Source organism: Sceloporus undulatus, chromosome 4 (assembly GCF_019175285.1).
Source record: "Sceloporus undulatus isolate JIND9_A2432 ecotype Alabama chromosome 4, SceUnd_v1.1, whole genome shotgun sequence".
Lineage (NCBI taxonomy): Eukaryota > Metazoa > Chordata > Lepidosauria > Squamata > Phrynosomatidae > Sceloporus > Sceloporus undulatus.
This window is the reverse complement of record NC_056525.1, coordinates 101645021-101665260: the sequence shown is the minus strand read 5'-3', so window position 1 is coordinate 101665260 and position 20240 is coordinate 101645021. Positions and strand designations below refer to the sequence as shown.

Below are 20240 nucleotides of genomic sequence, written 5' to 3'. Positions count from 1 at the left end.
TGATTTGGATTTCCTGCATGGCAGGGAGTTGGACTGGATGGCCCTTGCGGTCTCTTCCAACTCTATGATTCTATGATTCTTACAGTTCAAAACATGCTGTAACCTATTTTTTTCTTTCACATCTTTGGATTCTCCTTTCATATTTGGAATGGATTTGTGACTTTTTTTCCACTTTCAGTTTGGAAGGAACGTACCGTAACACCTTCTTTCCAGATTGCAAAATTCCAGCCTCCAACTGTGAGAATGATGTCTTTGAAAAATGGAGACCTCTGTACAGTGTGAACGAGTCCATCATGGATGATATGTACGTTGCTTGGCTTCTGGCCTTAAGAAAGGAAGAAGTAAACCATTTTATCCAACCCTTCATTTTTGTCTTCTCCTCATATTATCCATCCGTTGCAAGATGGGAGTTCCATCATATAAAAAGGTTGGCATGAAATGAAGAGCTCTCAGCTCCCCCTCACAAAGAAAGAGAAAAAAAGGCAGTCTTTTATATGTCTAATTCATAGTAATGTTTACTTACCCTTTATTTATGAAAGATGTATTGCAAATTTCATTCACATGCTTAGAGCAAAATCTTGACTTGTCTTTGTTAAGACTGCTTTTTAAAACATTCTTTCTCTACATGGTCTCTTACATGGGCCCCATGTTGATGCTGTGAGCTAGGAACCTTTCTCTTGACTGATGCTGATGAACAACATCCACCATTCCTCACCATTATGTCCCATTATCTCTTATCATTGGCCAGGCTGATAGGGACTTTTGGGAACAGGAGGTTCAAGCAATTTATAGGACAGCCTACTTGTAAGAGTTGTTTTCTGCTTTTCTTTCTTTGCCCTATGCATCCACACTTCTAACATACTTTTAACTCTGTATTTGCTACCTTGATGAGTTCAGCCAAGTTATTTCTAACACTGGTTCAAAATGTTGTTGTATGCAACCTTTGAGGAACATGAGCATCTCTGTTGCATTTGAAATCTTAACCTTGGTTTACGAAAAGATCACTACCCCGATTCCCCAGCAATCTTTGGCTATGTTGAGAAATATAACACATACTAAGCAGTCTTCCTGAATCACCATCTCTTTCCATCTTCCAGTCTGAACAAAGAATTTCACCATCCTGTAATGGCACACAACACAGACAGCAGGAGGTTAAATGAAACACTGGTCACAAGTTAAACTTTGATTCTTTTTGAAATTTTAAAATTGCTAGCAAATCAAAACTTGTTCCTTGCACTGCCTCCACATTTTTAGGTATATTTGGGCTGAAAACTAGATAATGCAGTAGAACTGTTAGATAATTTAAGGCACTTTAAAATGTACTTTATAATGCAATCTTTATTTTTTTAATGAATTTTTGGCATGGACAAACTGTGTTTATGGACTGAGAGATAAAGCTAGGCAAAGAAACCATTTCTACAGTTCTTTGTTTTGCTTTGTTCTCTCTCTCTCTCTCTCTCTCTCTCTCTCTCTCTCTCTCTCTCTCTCTGTGTGTGTGTGTGTGTGTGTGTGGTGTGTTTGAACTGGGAGAAGATACTGAGCAAAACTACACATTCAAAATAAGGCATACAATCATAAGGAGCTCTTTTGTTCTGCAAACTGGGAGAGGGCGCTCTACATTCATTGAGAGGTCTTTTCACCCGAGATAGTCTCAACATGAACCTTCAGGCCAGCACTTCATTTTGAAGCATGTTCTGGCCATTCCCCCACCCCGAAAAAAATATGCTGGCCATGGTGGGGACTAAGGGGCATGGCTTTATGATGCCTCTCTCCTTTTTTATGTGGTGTGTGGATAGGTTTTTGCTTGGAGGAAAGGGCTGAGGCATTAATACACTTTGCCTGTGGATGGGAAGGGGGATTCTTTTTCTTTTTGTTTATTTCAGTGTGTTCTCCAATGGAATATGCACTGGAGTACATTCTATTTTCAAAGGAGTAGCTAGAGTTTGGCTCTCCCTTCTGCTTTTTATGTAGGTATTTGGGCCCATTACCAGTGGCATCACTAGAGATAGTGCAGCCCACACTGGGTGATACCCCAGAAGAGAAGTGACACCTGGTCAGGCCCTCTTCCCACTACAGGGTGAAAAGGGGCAAGCACAGTCCTCTCAGCTTCACTACAGTGGCCAGGAAGAGGCTGCTGTGGTAAAACAGAAGGGTGAGTGTGCCCAGCTTCACTGCAGTGGTGACGTCTCCTCAGAACCATAGTCAATGACAAGGGGTGAGCATGCCCAGCTTGGCTTTGCCTAAGGAGGAGGCCATGCAGTGGTAGCAAAGGAAAAGAGGCAAGTGGGCGCTTTTGCCCCTTTCCACTGCATCGGATAACACCAAAAGTGAAGATGCCACTGCCCATTACCTTTCTTTCAGCTTTACTGGTCACTGACTACATCCACCATCATTTTGTGAAGGGGAAAGCCTCCCATGATAGCCACTTTGTGATGATTCCTATCACAGTCTTACAAACTTCTAAATTGCCTGCCAGCCACCAAATGTTGAAGAGCCTATTGAAACTGTACCCGTTAGTACTGCAGGACCTATTGCTTATAATGGTAACAACCACTAAAAGATAGGTCTAGAAGATCCAACAAGCTCACCACTGAATGGGATGGAAAGATGAGAAAACAAAGGATGATAGAGAGTTGAAATGCAAGCAGATGTAGTTTCTCATGATTTAATTCCATTCACATCACAATATTAAGTATGTTTGATTTTAAGTAAATCCCTCTGTGTTCTGTAGAATAAGACTGGACTCATAAGCGTTGAGGATAAGGAGATAGTCAAAAGCTTTGAGAAAGGTTTTTAGAGGATTCACTCTTTTTATATTTACTGTAATTTTATATATAATTGTAACCTGTCTTGACTCCTATTCTTGGGAGAAAGGCAGATAGAAACATTAATGACATGAGATGATGAAGTGAGTTTTGAAGCGGAATTGTTTGTGTGTTGTGTGTAAATATCTATCTATCTATCTATCTATCTATCTATCTATCTATCTATCTATCATCTAGTTATCTAATAATTTATACATATAACGGTACTAATCTTATGTGCTAGGAAAGTGTGGGTTACATGTTAATAAGACTTGTGATTTGTTGCCTTCTCCAGCTTCGAATCTAGAGAAAGGGACTCCAGTATAGAAGGATTTTAAAGGCTGCAAACTTGCTGTGAGGCATTTGTGCATCTGCTACCTCAAGTTAAGTTACATACATTTTTTATGAGATGCAGAAACTTGTCTTTGACTTCTTTTGATGGGTAAAAGAACATACATATGAGATTCTAGGAAACATGAAAAGGTAAATCATCTTGTATTTAGTGCCTCAGAATATAATTCCCAACAGCCAATGGCCATGCTGGCTGGGCATTTTGAAGGTTACAATCCACAGTAACTTTTTGAAGTCTTCCACTATTCCTCCTTGCCCCCAAATAAACTGCTGGCTTGATAAAGTCACAGACCAAATCCCTGTCCAGGGTCTCTACTAATGAGAGAAAGAAAGAGATCTACCAAGGTGAATTGCTATGCATCATACTTCTGATATGGTGTCTCCATACCATACAGTTTTAGCATTTGATGCTACTTTAACTGTCCTGTCCCCATCCTATTGAATCTTGAAATCTGTAATTTCACAATTGTTTTCCAGAGAGGTCTAGTTTTGTAGTTCAAGGTAAGGAACTAGAGAATTTTAAGTACCTCACCAAATGACAAATCCCAGGATTCCATAAGATGGAGCCATAGCAGTTAAACTATATAACTATATCAAACTGATACAGTGAACTAAGGTAAGTGACAGGAGGCTGATTCTTAGGAGTTTATCAAATGGTAGGAATTTCTCTTAAATTCGAATGAAAAGAAAGTGGGGCCAGAACGCATTCACTTAAAGTCGCTAGTTTAGCGCAATTACGTGAATGCACACTGCATTCAAACTGGCTTCCCATTGCCCAAAAATAGCATGCCATTGCCTGAATTTGCGTGTGGCAGTCTATCACACAATAACGTGAAATCACATGATTGCGTTCGGACTGACTTCCCATTGCCCGAATTTGCGTGTAATAGGTTATCACACAATAACGTTAAACCCCATGATTGTGTTCAGATTGCCATTGGATTATACTTCCAATTCCCCTTGTCTGATAAACTCCTTAGTAACCTTTTGAGAGTCATCTCAGCAGACTTCCAACATATAGACTCAGATTAGAGAAACTCCTAGCTTTTCATTTATTTCCTAAATTATATATATATATAAAATTTATTCGGTCATTGACCAGCAAGGCTAAATTATATGTATTGTTGGTTTATCTCTGTATGCTTATAAATACAGTGGACCCTTGGTATCCACTGGAGTTTTGTTTGAGGATAACAAAATCTGTGGATGCTCAAGTCCCATTAAATACACTATCTCAGTAAAATGGTGTCCCTTATAAAAAATGGCAAAATCAAAGTTTACTTTATATATATTTAAAATATTTTCAACCCATGGGTGCTTGAATCTGTGGATAAAACCCCCCATAGATATGGAAGGCTGACTATATACCTGTTTGGATTTAAATTATTTAAATTGGAAAGTTGAAAGCTGTCATGGTTGGCATCCATAGTTTTTTGTGGGTTTTTTGGGCTATGTGGCCATGTTCTGGAATAATATATTCCTGATGTTTGGCCTGCATCTGTGGCTTGCATCACAACCACATAGCCTGAAAAACCCACAAAAATGACTTAAATTGGTTTAGTTTTACAAATTCAGTAACATTACAAGTCTGTAGTGGAATACATAGAGTGGAAGTACAAAACCTGTACCTACTTCCTAGATTCAGGCAAAGAATTTACTTGTCAGTTTATCAAGTACAGTATCTGTTCAGAGAGATATATTATCCTGCATTCTTCAAATCTCTCCTGTCATTAACAGTAATTTACACGAAAATAAACTTACTTCCGTCCCAACCAAAAAGCTACTGGTAATATTTTCTAACATCTTAAGAGGTTTCATCGTTGAGGTTTGTATCTCACTGTAGGGCAGTTTTTCTGTAGTTGTCTCTGGTTTGAACTGGGGTTGTGTTTTATCTTTAAAGCAAAATGGATACCACTACTATAATACAAAAGTGATACAACGAAACATTTCTACTTGTTAGTAAGTATGTTAGTAAGTTAGTAAATATGTTAGTAAGTGGGGTGATGGAAATAATTTTCAACTGCATTGTGCTAGTTGCTAAGTGGCTTTTCCTTCTGCTTGACAAAGACCTCTGTGCAAACTGAAAGACTTCATACCTCTACTCACTCAATATTACCATTTAACACAGTGAGCAACTGTGACTTTCCAGATGTTGTTGGCTTGCCACTCCTATCAGCCATAGCAGCATAGCTGATGGTGAAGGGATCAACGAATCACAGAGTCTTAATTTAACACCTGCTTTGTATCAAACCCCCCACCTTGAAGAATAAACTTCACTGAAACTATATGGTACTTTTGGGAAATACTTCTGTCTTTGGATGTGGGGGAGGTGCTCTATTCCTTCTGTCACACAGTTATGCTATGCTATGCTATGCTATGCTATGCTATGCTATCTATCTATCTATCTATCTATCTATCTATCTATCTATCTATCTGATTTCTATTCCACCTTTCTCCTCAAAGGGAACCAAGGTGGCTCACAAATAAAAATTCTAAAAACATATTACAATAAAACAATTAAATTGTCATCTAAAAACAATATAAAATTACAAGACATTAAAACCACACTAAAACCATGATACCCACCCTATATAACAACCACCCAAACCATCCCATGATTATACATCAAAAGCCTGCCCGAATAAAGCCATTTTTGCTTGCCAACAAAAGGCAAGCAAGGAGGGGGCCAGGCTTGCTTCTTGTAGAAGGGTATTCCAGAGGGCGTTAAGAATTATTAAGATAAATTTCTCCCAAACATGAAATGTAAAATCAAATTACCTTGAATTTTGGTGTGATAGTGTTCTTCTTTAAAGCTAATTTTTGTTGGACTATATTCCGCACCTGTATGTGTCTTGGGCAGGGTTACCTGTTTAGGATATAGAGAGTACATGGCAATAACAATCCATTAAAAAAAGAATGAATGTATCTGGTTACATCATTTTTGCACGGGTCCAGAAAGAGACTGATATTGGAAAATGAAGCTAAAAGGTGCTTCTAATGCAAACACAGAGCTCCTAAAAATACAGTGTTTACATTGCAGAATACAATTCAACACACAGGGGAAACCTCAGCACTCACCCCTCTGACAGACAAAGCACAATAATATCTGGAGTGGATCGAGGAATGTATTGTAAAGGCATATATTGATTATAAAGTATATCTAAATGTGTGACTGTACAATAATGAAAACCATTTATAGAAACTTCAAAAATAACTAGTTATTGTTGGTGTCACAACAGTTCACAATATGGTTATACAATTACAAACACAGGACAATTGATTCACAATTAATAAATGTACTTATACAGTCCATATATGATGTATAATAATACATAAATGATTTAACGGGTGCTGAATTCAAAAGACACAATAAACATGTCGTTCCACACACAGTTCTTTCACATATTTGATATTTTAATCAATTTAGCTGTTACTCGGCTTTGATTAAGTGCAGACACTGATTTTCCAGTGTAATTTCTTTTAGTGCTTTTCAAGCACTGTGCAGTCACATATTAAAACATTAGAAACATCAAAGCAATTTCTGAAAAAACTATGTAATGGAGCAAGTCTGAGATCATTTTTGTATTTAGAATGCCAGGTGCCTGTATAACCAGAATATATATTTTTAAAAAGGTTTTATGACTCATTTTTTCAGGTCTTACACATAATTTTGTTATTTGTTAGAGTATGCATTACAATAATATGCAGATAAAAATTTGAGGTCCTGTGTCAGGATCCAATGCAAACTGAGGATTATCTACAATTGGTATTAGTGCCATACATTGACATGTTCTTTTAATAATGTACAGTATTAGATTGTAATAGGAAGTTTACATTGCCTTCCCTTTCTTGCTGCCTCTAGGAAACTGAAGTCTAATGGGATTTTTTTTACATTCTTGTCTCTCTCTAGCAGCCTCAGATTCACTGGTAGTGTGAATGAGAAAAATTATGAAATGCTAAATGCTTTAGTTGTGTTAAGGTATTTTACAAACTAAAGATGTTCTGCAAATGACTACTGCAGTAGTCATAATTGTCAACATTATTAATACTCCTATCTTTATCTTTTCTGCAAGCTTGTTTTCTGCTGCTCCAGAGAACAGGACCCGGAGCAATGGATGCAAGCTACAGGAAGAGAGATTTCACCTCAACATTAGGAAGAACTTCCTGACAGTAAGGGCTGTTCGACAGTGGAACAAACTCCCCCGGAGTGTAGTGGAGTCTCCTTCCTTGGAGGTCTTCAAACAGAGGCTGGATGGCCATCTGTCGGGGATGCTTTGATTGTGATTTCCTGCATGGCAGGGGGTTGGACTGGATGGCCCTTGCGGTCTCTTCCAACTCTATGATTCTATGATTCTTGTCCTAAACATTGGCAGCCTTGACCAAAATTTACTTAGCAGAAAGGCAAATTCCTATTTCTCCAATATCTTCAGCTCAGGAAAATAGACTGATAATGATCTTATAAGTACAAATCATGGGGGAAGAATTCTGGGATAGAAGACATGCTGCTGATCCTTCTGGCCAGTAACTCTATAATTTGTACACTACAGCACTTGTGAGGCTGACCTTGGCAAGCAGAAAATAATAGTAACAGAGAAACGTATTGTTTTATTGCATTAAGAATAGAATTGGAATTGTACAACTGCTAAGTTTGAAAATCAGAAAGCTATTCCAGCTGTTCAAATTAGTTCATTTAAAGATTAGTTCATAACAAGATGAGCCAAAACAAACATACCTGGACTTACTTCTGAATAAACATGGATAGTATTACCTTGCATATTTATTAATGTCAACACTTTCGGATTATATCTTTAATGTTTTATCTTAAAAAACCAAAGGCCCATTAATTGCCTTTAGGTCCCACTGATTTCAGTGGATGGAATTTTTATTCATTGTAGATTGAAAAGAAACTGCATCAGTAACAAAATTGTATATGCCATACACCAATCACTAAAGATCTACAATGTGTTGAAGAACCTACCATTTCTATTTAGTTCAGTTAATTTTATATTTAGGAGACATGCTACTCATCCTCAGGCCAGTTTCTTATAGTGAACTCCTACATTCTTCTACTCAGAAGTTACCTTCTTTTCAATGAGGATTACTCTCAGGTACACATTTGTAAGGCTGTAGTCTCTAAAACTTTATAGAAGCTTATTTTTGGCACAAAACTTCAAGAAATCTGAGAAGTAATGAATATGCTGGGAGAAACGTTGTGAAAGTTATGAAACATTGGTTCTAAAACATATTGATATATAAACTTATTTGACATTTTAATTAAAGATTGTTTGATTTTTACTAGGCCATTTACTCTGAATTCATTCTGATCTGCTCTACTTTTACCCAACATTATTTTGAATTATATATCATGAATAAGTTATCACATACTGAATTACATTGCTTTGCCTTAATGTTCTAGCCACATTGATTTAAAGTCTTTGGATCAATAAGAAAAATTAATTTATATATGATTTATGAGTACATGAGATATATTATTTTTTTGTCTCCTGTCTGAGAAGGAGTTGTAAATGCCTTTGGCCAATGCATAATTCAGCATCAGAGCTCTCATCTTCCACACAGGATTGTTGAGGATTAAAAATTAGATCATCTCAAACAAATTATCCTGAGTTTATTGGACAATGGAAGGAATGCCAGTGTTACAAGTAAAATCTGAATATGTATAGTGTCTTACTGACCTACTTTATATTACTTGGCATTTGCTGAATTAATACAGAGGTAGTTTGCCAGTTCTTTCCTTTGAAATATAGCTTATAGCACTTGGATCTACTTGAAAAAGTCTTCTGCTTTCAGATCAGTTTCCCATCATGGGCAAATGGCTCCTGTACAAGGGTGAGTATGCTTTCATCCAATAGTTTCACCCACAGTGCCACTGAGCAGAATGCCTACTGTCAGAGACAGAACTTGGAAACATTATCTTTTTGGATGACATCACTCAGAATCTCTAAACAGCAAGGTCCTTGGCCATGCTGTTTAGAGCATTCTGGGAGTTGTAGTATGAAAAAGGTCACTTTTCCAGGCTCTTTATCTGACAGATAGTCAACACTGTTGGTTCTGACAGTACCAATCTTCAATTATGCTGATGGAAAGGGCATATTCAGAGAATGCAAGTCTGGCTTCTACAGGGATAGTACCTTCCTCAGGCTTCCTGTCAATTGATCAGTGCCATCAGAGTTGACAGCAGTACTGTCATATCTTGAAGGAGCTTTTGGCTCGGCTTCTATTTTCCTTGGTGTGTATAATCTCATTTTAAATTATTCTTTTCTAAAATGGAATTCTTTTTTTTTAAATTCTTTATTACAATTAAAAACGAACAAATACACATGACAAAAAACCCAAAACAAATAAACATTTAAATTTACAATTACATACCATTATATACCATTAACCATACAACATATAATACATTTACTACATTAGATATTCCACCAACTCATTTAGTCTGATAAACATACCACATAAAACTAAACTCTCTACAAGGCTATTACTACTCTTATCACTCTTCCTATCCCACCTTCCTTTACATTTGGAAATATCTAAACTATAAGCTAAAAGTTTATTCCTCTTATTCCTTTATGAGAGACATCTGCCTGGTGTGAGAAGAAAAAAAGGAACAGTGGAGAGATGGAAAGCCAACAAGCAATGTTTTAGACCAGTAGCAGTCAACAATGATATGTGTACCAGTAGTTTAGGGGTAATGACAGGCAGCATGGCATAGTGGTTTGAGCATTGGACTATGATTCTAGAGACCAAGGTCTGATTCCCCACTTAGCCATGAAACCCACTGGCTGACCTTGGACACATCACACTCTCTTAGCCTCAAGGTAAGGCAATGCCAAACTTCCTCTGAACAAATCTTGCCAAGAAAATCCCACGACAGATTCGCCTTAGGGTCAGAAATCATTTGAAGGTACACAGCAAGAAGTCTAGTCAATATATTTCATAACAACTACTAAGAATTCTCCCTTCCTCAGCCCTACTATCTCATTCTACAAGTGTGACATGCCATCTTCTATCAACTCTACTTGCCAAAGACATAGATTATCGCCATTGAGACACTGTATATCTTCTAATCAGTTCCTTGCTTTGCCCACTAATGTAGCAAAAACGATAAACACAATAACAGAATGCCTGGAGGGCTATAAGAATCCTTCTCACAAAAATCAAGCTTTCACTTCTATCATGGTAGAACTATGCATCTGTGATACTGTGACTGGTGGGGCACAAGATATGAAAAGCTGAGAACCACTGCTTTAGACTTACAACATCAATATATCTTGACTGTTTCCCCAAATTCTTGACAGTCCCATACCTTAATTAGAGGCCTCCAGGAGAGATCTAGATGTTTAAAGGTAGTAGGCACATCAGGTAGAGCTGCAACAATCTTCTCCTCCTTTTTCTTCTCAATCGAAGGTTGGAGAGTAGCCTTCTGGGCTCTAAGATCCCAAAAATAGATTGTGCTGGAGAGGAATAGTCAATTATGGAACGGTCATTCACAGGGTCACCACAAGAGAAGGCTGACTTGAAGGTAGTTAACACACACACAAGGTCTGCATGGCTAGCCAGAAAGTCAACTAGATTCCACAGTATCCAAATAATATGTACCAGATGAACATATAGAGCAGAAAAATAAAACCTCTTTGTTCTTTGCTATTATCATTTGGATTACAAAGTTCCACAAATAGAGGAAATTGAATTAGACCATCATCAGAACAGAAATAAATGTGGGTCATCTTGGACGTATCCTTCATAAAACAATAAAATGGCTCATAGAAATGAATGCTAGTATATATCCTCCATAAGGAAAAGAAGGGAGAATTCCCTAAACCCCAGAATTTGCCAGACAATGGGCCCTTTTACACTACACAATTATTGCATTATATGTCTGCTTTAACTGCCATGGCTGAATCCTATGGAACTTAGGGATATATAGTTTGGGGACCACTAGATGTCTCTGGTAGGCAATTCTAAATACTGCATGAAATTAAAAAGCTCCAGATTCTATAGGACACAGCCAAGGCAGCTGAAGTGGTATCAAACTGATATCCTTGTGTACTGTGAAAGAAACTGTTGTTGCTTTTTTCTGCAAGAAGTACCATGTGCAGAGCTTATTTTTTTTCAGGGTCATTTCTAAATACCCTTCCCCAAACTGCAAATCTCAGAATTCCAACAGCTATTGTCCTAGCAGTTAAAGTGGAATCATAGTGTGATAACTGTGAAAGCCCAATGTACTGCAAGGGGAAAAATTCCTTTATCTGTCTCAGAGCTGGACAATTTAGGATTTACCAAAGAAAACAGGGAACGTTAAGTGCTTGATAAACTCTCTTTCAGAGTTGCCAACAAACAGCCATGGACCAACTGTATAGTGCTGCCCAATTGAACCTCCAGTTCAAGATACTGATTATCAACTTTAAAGCCCTACATGGTTTGAGTCCAACCTATTTAAGGGATCGCTTACTTCCACATAATCTGCCCACTCACTCAGGTCCTCTAGGAAGAATTTATTGCAGCCTTTAAAGACCAGACTAACTGCAACTTCCCTGAGGACCTTTTTTGGCAACCACTCCCAGACTCAGGAATGGCCAGCCGGATGAGATCCGTCAAATTACAAGCACAGACAACTTCAAAAAAGCTGTCAAGACAGATCTCTTCCGGCAGGCCTTTTCTGAATAAAAGCACTCGACCACAGAATTGATTACTCCCTTACACAATGTATCATGCTACCATTCTGCCCACTGTCTATGTTGTTATTAATAGCTTATTTTAAAATTAATTTTAACTGTAATGTGTTTAATTCTTTTTTAAGGGGGGGATATTGTAATTTTATACTGGATGTTGGATGTTTTTAACTATGTTAACTGCTTTGATTGTTCTACAGTCGGACTTTCTTATACAGTACATGGATTTTTTATGCACGGATTCAAGCATCCATGGTTTGAAAATATTCAAAAAAAGTATACATTTCAAATATCAAACCTTGATTTTCCATTTTTTATAAGGGACATCATTTTGCTATGTCATTACAGTTAATGGGACTTGAGTATACAAGGATTTTGTTATCCACAGGGGATCTTGGAACCAAACCCAGCGTATAACAAGGGTCCACTGTATTACAGAAAAGAGGGGTACATTATTATTATTTATTATTATTTGAACAGGTTGGAAGCTCAGGACATAAAGATAATCATATTTTACTCTGTGTTTGAACAAGGAGTTACTGCGTGAAGCAATGGGAAGTAAAAGAGAGTGTGAAAAGGGGGCTGGGATGACATAGAGTTATCTCAGTGGCACAGTTCTGATGTCACAATCTTTGTTCAGTAAACTATGATATGGGTGTCATACTCTGGTTTTAGAGGGACTTTTCCTATGCTTTAATGAGAAAAAAAACTGTGATTGGAAACCAGAATATTTTCATTGAAATGGAGATGCATGATGGCAGGACATATAACACTTTGGGAGTCCTGAGATATGATAAATAAATATTTTAGCCAAGACAAACTACAAAGGGGATGGGTGAGAGAATATGTGAGCACACAGTTCATTACAAAGTGAATATTGCAGAGATTGTGGTTTATTGCCATGTAATCAGAACTGTGTAATAAACCCTAAATATATACAGTATATATATATAGATATACATATAGTACCAATCAGGTGAGCAGGTGACAAGCTGTACACTAACTCCAGCTCTGTTTTCAAATGCAGAGCCCATTCTGTTGAGCTAAGAAAGAACAAAAAACAAAAAAAGCATTTAGCATTACAAAGTGGACTGGACCACTGCTAGGTCTAGCTTGCACCTCTCTCATTCCAGAAAAAAGGCCCACCCCACAAAAAGAGGCAAGTCATACAAGATCCAAATCTCTTTCAAATCAGGGAGACAGCCATAGTGGCAGCACAAAGTTAAGTCATAGTGAATGTTTGTTGTTGTTGTTGTTGTTGTTGTTGTGTGCCTTCAAGTCATTTCTGACTTATGGCTCCCTAAGGCAAACCGATCATGGGGGTTTCTTGGCAAGATGGGTTCAAATGAGGTTTGCCACTGCCTTTCTCTGAGGCTGAGGGAGTGAGACTTGCCCAAGGTCACCCAGTAGGTTTCATGATTGAGTGGGTAAGGTAGTCCTCAGTAACTTTCAAGAGCTATTGACTGAGTTTTTGTATCTAGCACAGCATAGTGTTCTTAAAGCACAATCTTAACCAGCACAGATGGTGAACGATCAGCTAAACTGAGACTAGCGAAGCTAAGGGGAAGGTGTCATTAACCCAAACTATTCTTAACATCACCCTCATCCTAGCATAACTTTGTGCTGGCATCATGCTTGTGTCCCAGGGCAAGAAGAGATTTGCATTTGTTGTAACTGAACCTATCTCTTGCTCCACCCCTTTCTATGCCAACATTAAGCTTCTTTGCAAGTAGATTTATATTTATTTATATTCCGCTCTTTTCCCAGGACTGGGACTCAGAGCAGATTCACAGCATTAAAAAACAGTACAATTAAAAACATTTTAAAAAAACAACGTACATTAAAAAGAATTTTTAAACTGGTCCAACATCCCAGCCTGTCCTCATAACAATTCCTTGAACGCCTGTGTGAACGGTAGGTCTTCACCTGCCGGCGGAACGCCATCAAGGAGGGAGCCATTCTGATGTCCCTGGGCAGGGAGTTCCAGAGTCCTCTCTTGTGTCCCCACCAACCGTGTTTGTGATGGTGTTGGGACAGAGAGATGGGCTTCTCCAGAGGATCTCAGAGTCCGGGCCAGTTCATACCAGGAGAAACGGTCTGCCAAATAGTGTGGACCTGAGCCATGTAGGGCTTTGTAGGTAATAACCAGCACCTTGAATTGTGCCCAGAAACAAACTAGAAGCCAATGAAGCTGTTTCAACAGGGGCGTTGTATGGTCTCTATAAACTGCCTCTGTTAACAGCCTGGCAGCAGCTCTTTAAACCAGTTGAATTTTCCAAACACTTTTCAAAGGCAGTCCCATGTAGAGCCCATTACAGTAGTCTAAACGGGATGTAACCAAGGCATGTACCACCATAAAGCAGTTCTGCTGGTAAGTTGCACTGTCACAATATCTTTTGAGGTCAGCCAGGAGAAGAAGGGTCTGTCAGCAGAAGAGCCTAATCCCAACCCATACAGCTGGTTTGTCTTTCAGGTAGTATTACACAGCTCATTTTTCCCCATTACTCACACAAGTATGATATTATTTATAGTTGTATCTTACCTCAAACAATTCTGGCAGCCAGTGTATATCTGTTATTACTGCTTTATGGCCGTATTCTATAGACGAGACTGCACAATATCTCACTGCATGTGGCTCCTTTGCAACTTGTTGCTCCATCATGAAACTTGGCTACAATTGAACACAACTCTTAGAAAGTAGCTAGCGTGGTCACTTCAAAAGAATCAGTACAATATGACTCAATCTTTGTATAAATCTAGAATCAGTACTATATGACTTAATTAATATTTGTAGAAATCTAAAGCCCTTCTCTGAAGCTCGCAAGACCAATCAATTCAGGTATACAAACCATGTACAGTAAAAAAGAAAGATGAGTTTGAAATAAGTAAGTTTGAGTAGGGCACCAATTTAACATCCCCCCAAGAAACTTGGTAGGGGTGGTGGAAATATCCAGGGGGGCAGTAAGGGAGCAGCAGGGAGTTGATGAGGGAAAAGGGGGGAGGTACAGGGGGCTTCAGTCAAAGTATTAGAGTGCAAAACAGACATGTGGACCCACCAGTCTTTAGGACCATGAATGGGAAGAGGGTTGCATGAAACTTCTTTTCAAGGTCCATTAAAACCACAATGCAGCCTCTTTGAGCATTTCATGCGGTGGTGTCTCCCATGCTTCGCCTGTCCACACAAGCTCGCTCCCTTAGCTGTATCTTTCACTGGTGGTGGTGGTTCAGAAACTCTTGTGAGGGCTCAGAGTGGCACCATTTTGGGACAGATTGTCTGACTGAAGCAAGGAATTGGAGCATGTGGTAGTGGGGGAGAAGCAATGGTGGAAGGGTTCCCGCTTTCAAATTTGGGATGCTGCTTGAGCTTTGTGAGCTTTGCCAGGACTTGACTGGCAGACTGGAGCTGTGCTGCTGTTCCTGCTTTCTTTCATTGGATAGGCTGAGAGAAGATGTAACAGAAGAAACAATGTCTCTGTGTGTGTCGGGGAGGGGGGGAGACATTTGAAGCTGTGTGAGGAAGGCATGTCTCTGGTGAAGGAAAGGGAGGCGTATGTGTGGTCAGTTATTGGAAAGAGTCCTTCACTTTGGAGCGGCACCTGTAGTTAAAATCTTTCCCTTTCCCCGTCCATGTCAAAAAGTTTAGCCAGTCTCCAGAGCATGTGGCCTCTGCAAATCCAAAAGACACACATCTCCCCCACCCAACAAAGAACAATTGAGGATCCTTCCTCACCAGGGAGAAGCTTCTCCTTTTGCACCTGGTCACCTTGGGAGCAACAACCAAGCAGCTGGCTGAGCAGTGACCAAGAGGCCTCTTGCCCACACTGGCCTTTGCTGGAGAGGTGGCATGCATAAGAGCCTTCTTGGATGCTGGTCAGCCAGCTGTTCGGTTGCTGCTCCCAGGGTGCCCAGGTGCAAAGGGAGCAGTGACCAAAATTTGGTTTTGAATTTGCAGTAGAAGACTAGACCTAATAACAAGAAATATGCTGGGGGAGGAGGATTGTCACATGTTATGGTCGTCACCCAAGGGGAAAGGGGTCAGTAGCTGGAAAAAGTTGAGCAAGTTCAGATGTAATAAAAAAATCATGACTTTTTGCTACAGAAACAAGCGAAACAAGCTTAAATAAGTGTCTAACCCTTCATGCTGCCCCCTTCGCATTTCTTGAGCAGCTATGAGATTAAAATCTTTTATAGTTAGAAAAATCAAGGTTTTGCTTTGTTTTATTATTTGGAACTGTGGCTTGTTTAAAAATTATTTTGCTAGAATAAGCCAGCATCACTCCATGGTTTCCTGGCTTGTTCTTGGGCTCCTGCCACACTGCAGAATTAATGCAGTCTGACACCACTGTTATGGATCAGTGCTATAGAATCCTGGGACTTGTAGTTTGTTGTGGCACAACAGCTCCTTAACAGCAAAGACTAAATTTCTTACAAAACTACAAATCCCAGAGTTCTATAGCACTGAGCCATGGAAGTTAAAGCTATGTCAAACTGTATTAATTCTGCTGTGTAGATGCAGCCCCATTTTTCCTCTTTGTCTTCAGTCTTATTCATTCAGGCTGTAAAAGTAGTTCTCAACAAGTTTCAACAATGCACAGTTCCTCCCCAACTGAACTCAGTGGGGCTTAGTTCCGAATAGACACATATAAAATACTACTGTTAAGTTATGACCGAAGCAATTACTTTTCCACCTGCCATAAAAGAGAGAATTGATACTGACCATAACTCTATTTGTTTTCTCCTATCTAGGTTTAACAGAATGAATCTGGTGATTAATTGGGGACTTCATTCATTTGTGCCTTGACTGAATCATTCTAAGATGGCAAACAGTTATTAGGAAATTCATTACATGAATGATTAATAGAATCGGGTACTAACCATATTAATTGTGGTGTTCTTGCTTCCACCTGACTTTGCGTTTTGTAACCTTTCTTGATATTCTGAAATATCCCACAGTACAATCTAGGAAGGGGAGAGGACAATATATAAGGCGATAAATTATTCTGCTTAAGTGACATGTCAGCAACATTAAAGAAGACTGGAATGTGTCTCTCCTACAAAATGCACTTGTACAAAGTGAGCTTCTTGAGGTTACAAATAGAAATTTATTTGGTAGTTTTGAAGTAAGAGAAAAGAGTTGTTAAAAAGTTAAGGTTTTTAATACAAGTTAGGCTTAATGCTAATTGTGAAATGCCTGCTTACGTTGCATGGGATACAACTGTTGCTATAGATGCTTTTCTAGCCACTTTGGAGTGTGATGGGCGAGTAGTCCTATGTATGATTCAATAAGTTTGCTGCAGTGACTTGGTGGGCCACTGGGCTTTAGAAAGTCACATAGGCCATATCAACGATTCTTTTGCTGGCTGGCTATACTATAGAATGGGCAGGCCCTCTAGTTTAATATATAGTAGGCCCTTCGTATCCACTGGGGTTTAGTTCCAGGACCCTTCATGGAGACCAAAATCCATGGATGTTCAAGTCTCATTAAATACAATGGACAGTAAAATGGTGACCCTTATATAAAATGCCAAAATCAAGGTTTGCTTTTTGGAATGTATATATTTTTAAACATTTTAAAGCAGTGGATACTTGAGTCCATGGATAAAGAATCCATGGATATGGAGGGCCGACTGTACTCTGAAGCCTTACCTCACTTTTTTAGAATTCCTAAGTTGTTTTCTTCTGCTATTAGATGTAGAAACAATATGTAATAAATGGAAACATAAGGCTGAACATTGACTAAAGAGGATGGGGGGAAGGGAAGAATAGTTCTCATACCTGTCCATTCATACATCCTCCTGCAATGATGTTGGGATCACTTGGTGAAAACTGAAAACAGTAGATATCTTCAGGGCACTCCAACATTAGCTAGAAAATATATTTATCAGAAACAGGGGTGGGGGAAAATGTATCAGATCTGAGCATAGCTTTATGTTGCAGTGATTGCTGCTTTGTTGTTCAAACACCTCAGAAACATGAAAGTGCTCTTTTAAATACCTGAGGGTGAATAGGGTCTGCAAAACTCCAAAACAGAATTGGTGCTTTCCACAAGAGTAATTTCCCAGACTGTTGCACTCGGTCTTCATAAGAAAGGCGCTCTGTTACTGCCACAGCAATGATCCCTAGTCAAAGGCAAATAAAATTCTACTTGTTGCAATGGCAATGATGTGTGTGTGTGTGTGTGTGTGTGTGTGTGTGTGTGTGTGTTATAGTTTAGTGTTTTTTTAAAGTCATATACAGACTCAAATCCCAGTGGGGTAGAGATAGAAGACACAAAAACAATTGGCCAAGCATATTTTAGAAGAGTTGCAAATCCAAAGCTAACAATCATCAATACTTCTTAGTGGTGAATTCTGTCACTGAGTGATACATTATGGAAGTGATTCTCAAACCTTTTAATCTTGGGACTCCCTTTTACATCCACATGCAGACATTGTGCTCCCCCTAACTGGACATAGTATATCAATAAAAAGATTTTGTTTGTTTAGTATGCGTATTTTCATTCTCACATTCATGGATAGTCATAGTTTAACATTTTATGAGGAAATAGCATTGTTCAAATTAGAACAGTTTTATTTAATAAATTCAGTATTTAATGCAACACATTTTTACACATATAAAAGTTTGGGAAGAGGGGGGAAGAGGAGAGAATAGGACCCCCAAGTCTTGTGCCCCCTTTGAGCAACTCTTACACTTCCCTTCTGGGTCCCGCCCCACAGTTTGAGAACCGCTACATTATGATAAATCGATCCCCCCCCTTTCTTTTTATATTGAACTTGCTCCCAACTAGCCTCATTATCTTATTTTGAGTTATTACAAAGGGGGGAGAGATAAATAATTATTTGCTATTATATAAAACAATTGTTATACCCTAAGAGAAGTGCTCCTGTTTATGGGTCAAGCCAACCTGATGCAGTGTGTGCTGACAGAGAGAGAAAAGAGACATCTATGCTGTTCTTTTCATTCATCCTGTAGCTTAGGGGAAGTTTTCACCCTAAGTATTCTTCCTATTCCCTTTCAACCTTCCCCAAGATATCTAATTATAAATTGTTAAATGGCCCCATTTCTCTATCTTCCCATCCTAACACTGCAACATTCCTTGTGTCCCCACGTTCACATATTCTTGTCAGGCTAGGGCTTTGTGTTTTAAAATGTGCTTTTGCTCTTCGCTTACAAATTCACATACTTCTGCATATTTAGGCATGCAAAACAAATGCTATTTGATTTTTGGGCAGCCCTAGTTGGCATCAGAATGCTAAGCCTGCTCATACTTCTCATGTATTTCTGCATGGATCAATTTCAGCTGCAATCCAGAAGGACTGACATTCACCAGATGAGTTTGCAATGCTAAGAAATACTGGTTTCAAAATCTAGGGATGGGAACCATACAACCCACAGGCTATGGGATGCCCATTGTGCCAACACACCCCAGTGACCCCCCCCCCAACTCTATGGAACTCCCATTTTGCCTTTAAAAAAATTAGGGGAAAAAACCACTGCCTGGGCAAAGATTGTACTCATAACATAGCTGAAGAAAAACATCTCAATGCAGCAAAAAGGCTCAAAATGCCCTCTTCAGTGATGCATAATGATGAAACATTGCTTCTAGTCACCCAAAATGACACTGCAGCCCTCCAGAGTTTGAAGAAGCAGTCCAAGAGTGTATCTGCCCCTTCATCATGCTCTCATTAAACAGTCCCCCTGCAAAAAGCACACACACACACACACACACACACACACACACACACACACAGCACCAGGGAAAGTGGGATAAAGGAGTTGTCAGAGCCCTTTGACACACAACTGCAGTGTAACATGCAAAGCAGCATGGTTTTTGCCTCTTAAGAGATGATGGAACAGAAGCAAAAGCCATAGATGCAAGAATTGCATTTCATTTGCATTTCATACATCTCTGCTACTACAGCCTAGTTAGAAATATTATTAAATATTATCTGCTTTTGTTCAAATATATTATAGCACTTTTGCTCAAATCTTTCCTATTTCAAGATAAAGTAATTTGACGAGCCAATAAATGAGTACAGTTGTCAATCCTTAAAGATTTCAGAATGCACCTCACTATGGTTCTCACCATAAACTGAACATTATGTAAACGTTACCATAAATGGTTGGATGCCAACAAATGCAGCTAATAGTTCTGTCCTTGAGATAATGCAGATCTGTAAAGGACTGGTATTCCTTCAGGAAGACATCTGACTTGCCCACAAAGCCAGTTTCATCTTCTGCAAGAGCCTTCCAGTCATCAAAAAAGGCATTCATTATTTCATTTTGTTGGAGTGCTACCTCAATTCTGTAGCATGGGAGAATAAATGAACAAATAAACATCAGGTGCCACTTCTCAAAGGAACATAGAAAGTTGCTTCATGCTGAGTCAGAG

The 20240-nt window shown here is 38.9% G+C and overlaps 2 protein-coding genes across 5 annotated transcripts in view; one reads left to right on the top strand and one right to left on the bottom strand.

Moving 5' to 3' along the window:
• The window catches only part of DDAH1 (dimethylarginine dimethylaminohydrolase 1), a 336716-nt gene that overhangs the window by 236161 nt on the left and 80315 nt on the right, over positions 1–20240 (top strand). The window lies entirely within an intron of this gene.
• The window catches only part of DNAI3 (dynein axonemal intermediate chain 3), a 60883-nt gene that overhangs the window by 8243 nt on the left and 32400 nt on the right, over positions 1–20240 (bottom strand). For all 4 annotated transcript variants that reach the window (XR_006103428.1, XM_042462191.1, XM_042462193.1 and 1 more), the window contains 11 exons: positions 19963–20153; positions 17843–17967; positions 17624–17713; positions 16724–16807; positions 14391–14519; positions 12818–12891; positions 10483–10630; positions 5934–6021; positions 4917–5047; positions 1057–1120; positions 195–325 (listed from right to left, as the gene is read on the bottom strand). Coding sequence is in view for 3 of the 4 variants with exons in the window: in XM_042462191.1 (XP_042318125.1) it covers positions 195–325; positions 1057–1120; positions 4917–5047; positions 5934–6021; positions 10483–10630; positions 12818–12891; positions 14391–14519; positions 16724–16807; positions 17624–17713; positions 17843–17967; positions 19963–20153 (1255 nt within the window). In the remaining variant the exon portion in view is untranslated. The remainder of the gene's footprint in view (positions 1–194; positions 326–1056; positions 1121–4916; positions 5048–5933; positions 6022–10482; positions 10631–12817; positions 12892–14390; positions 14520–16723; positions 16808–17623; positions 17714–17842; positions 17968–19962; positions 20154–20240) is intronic.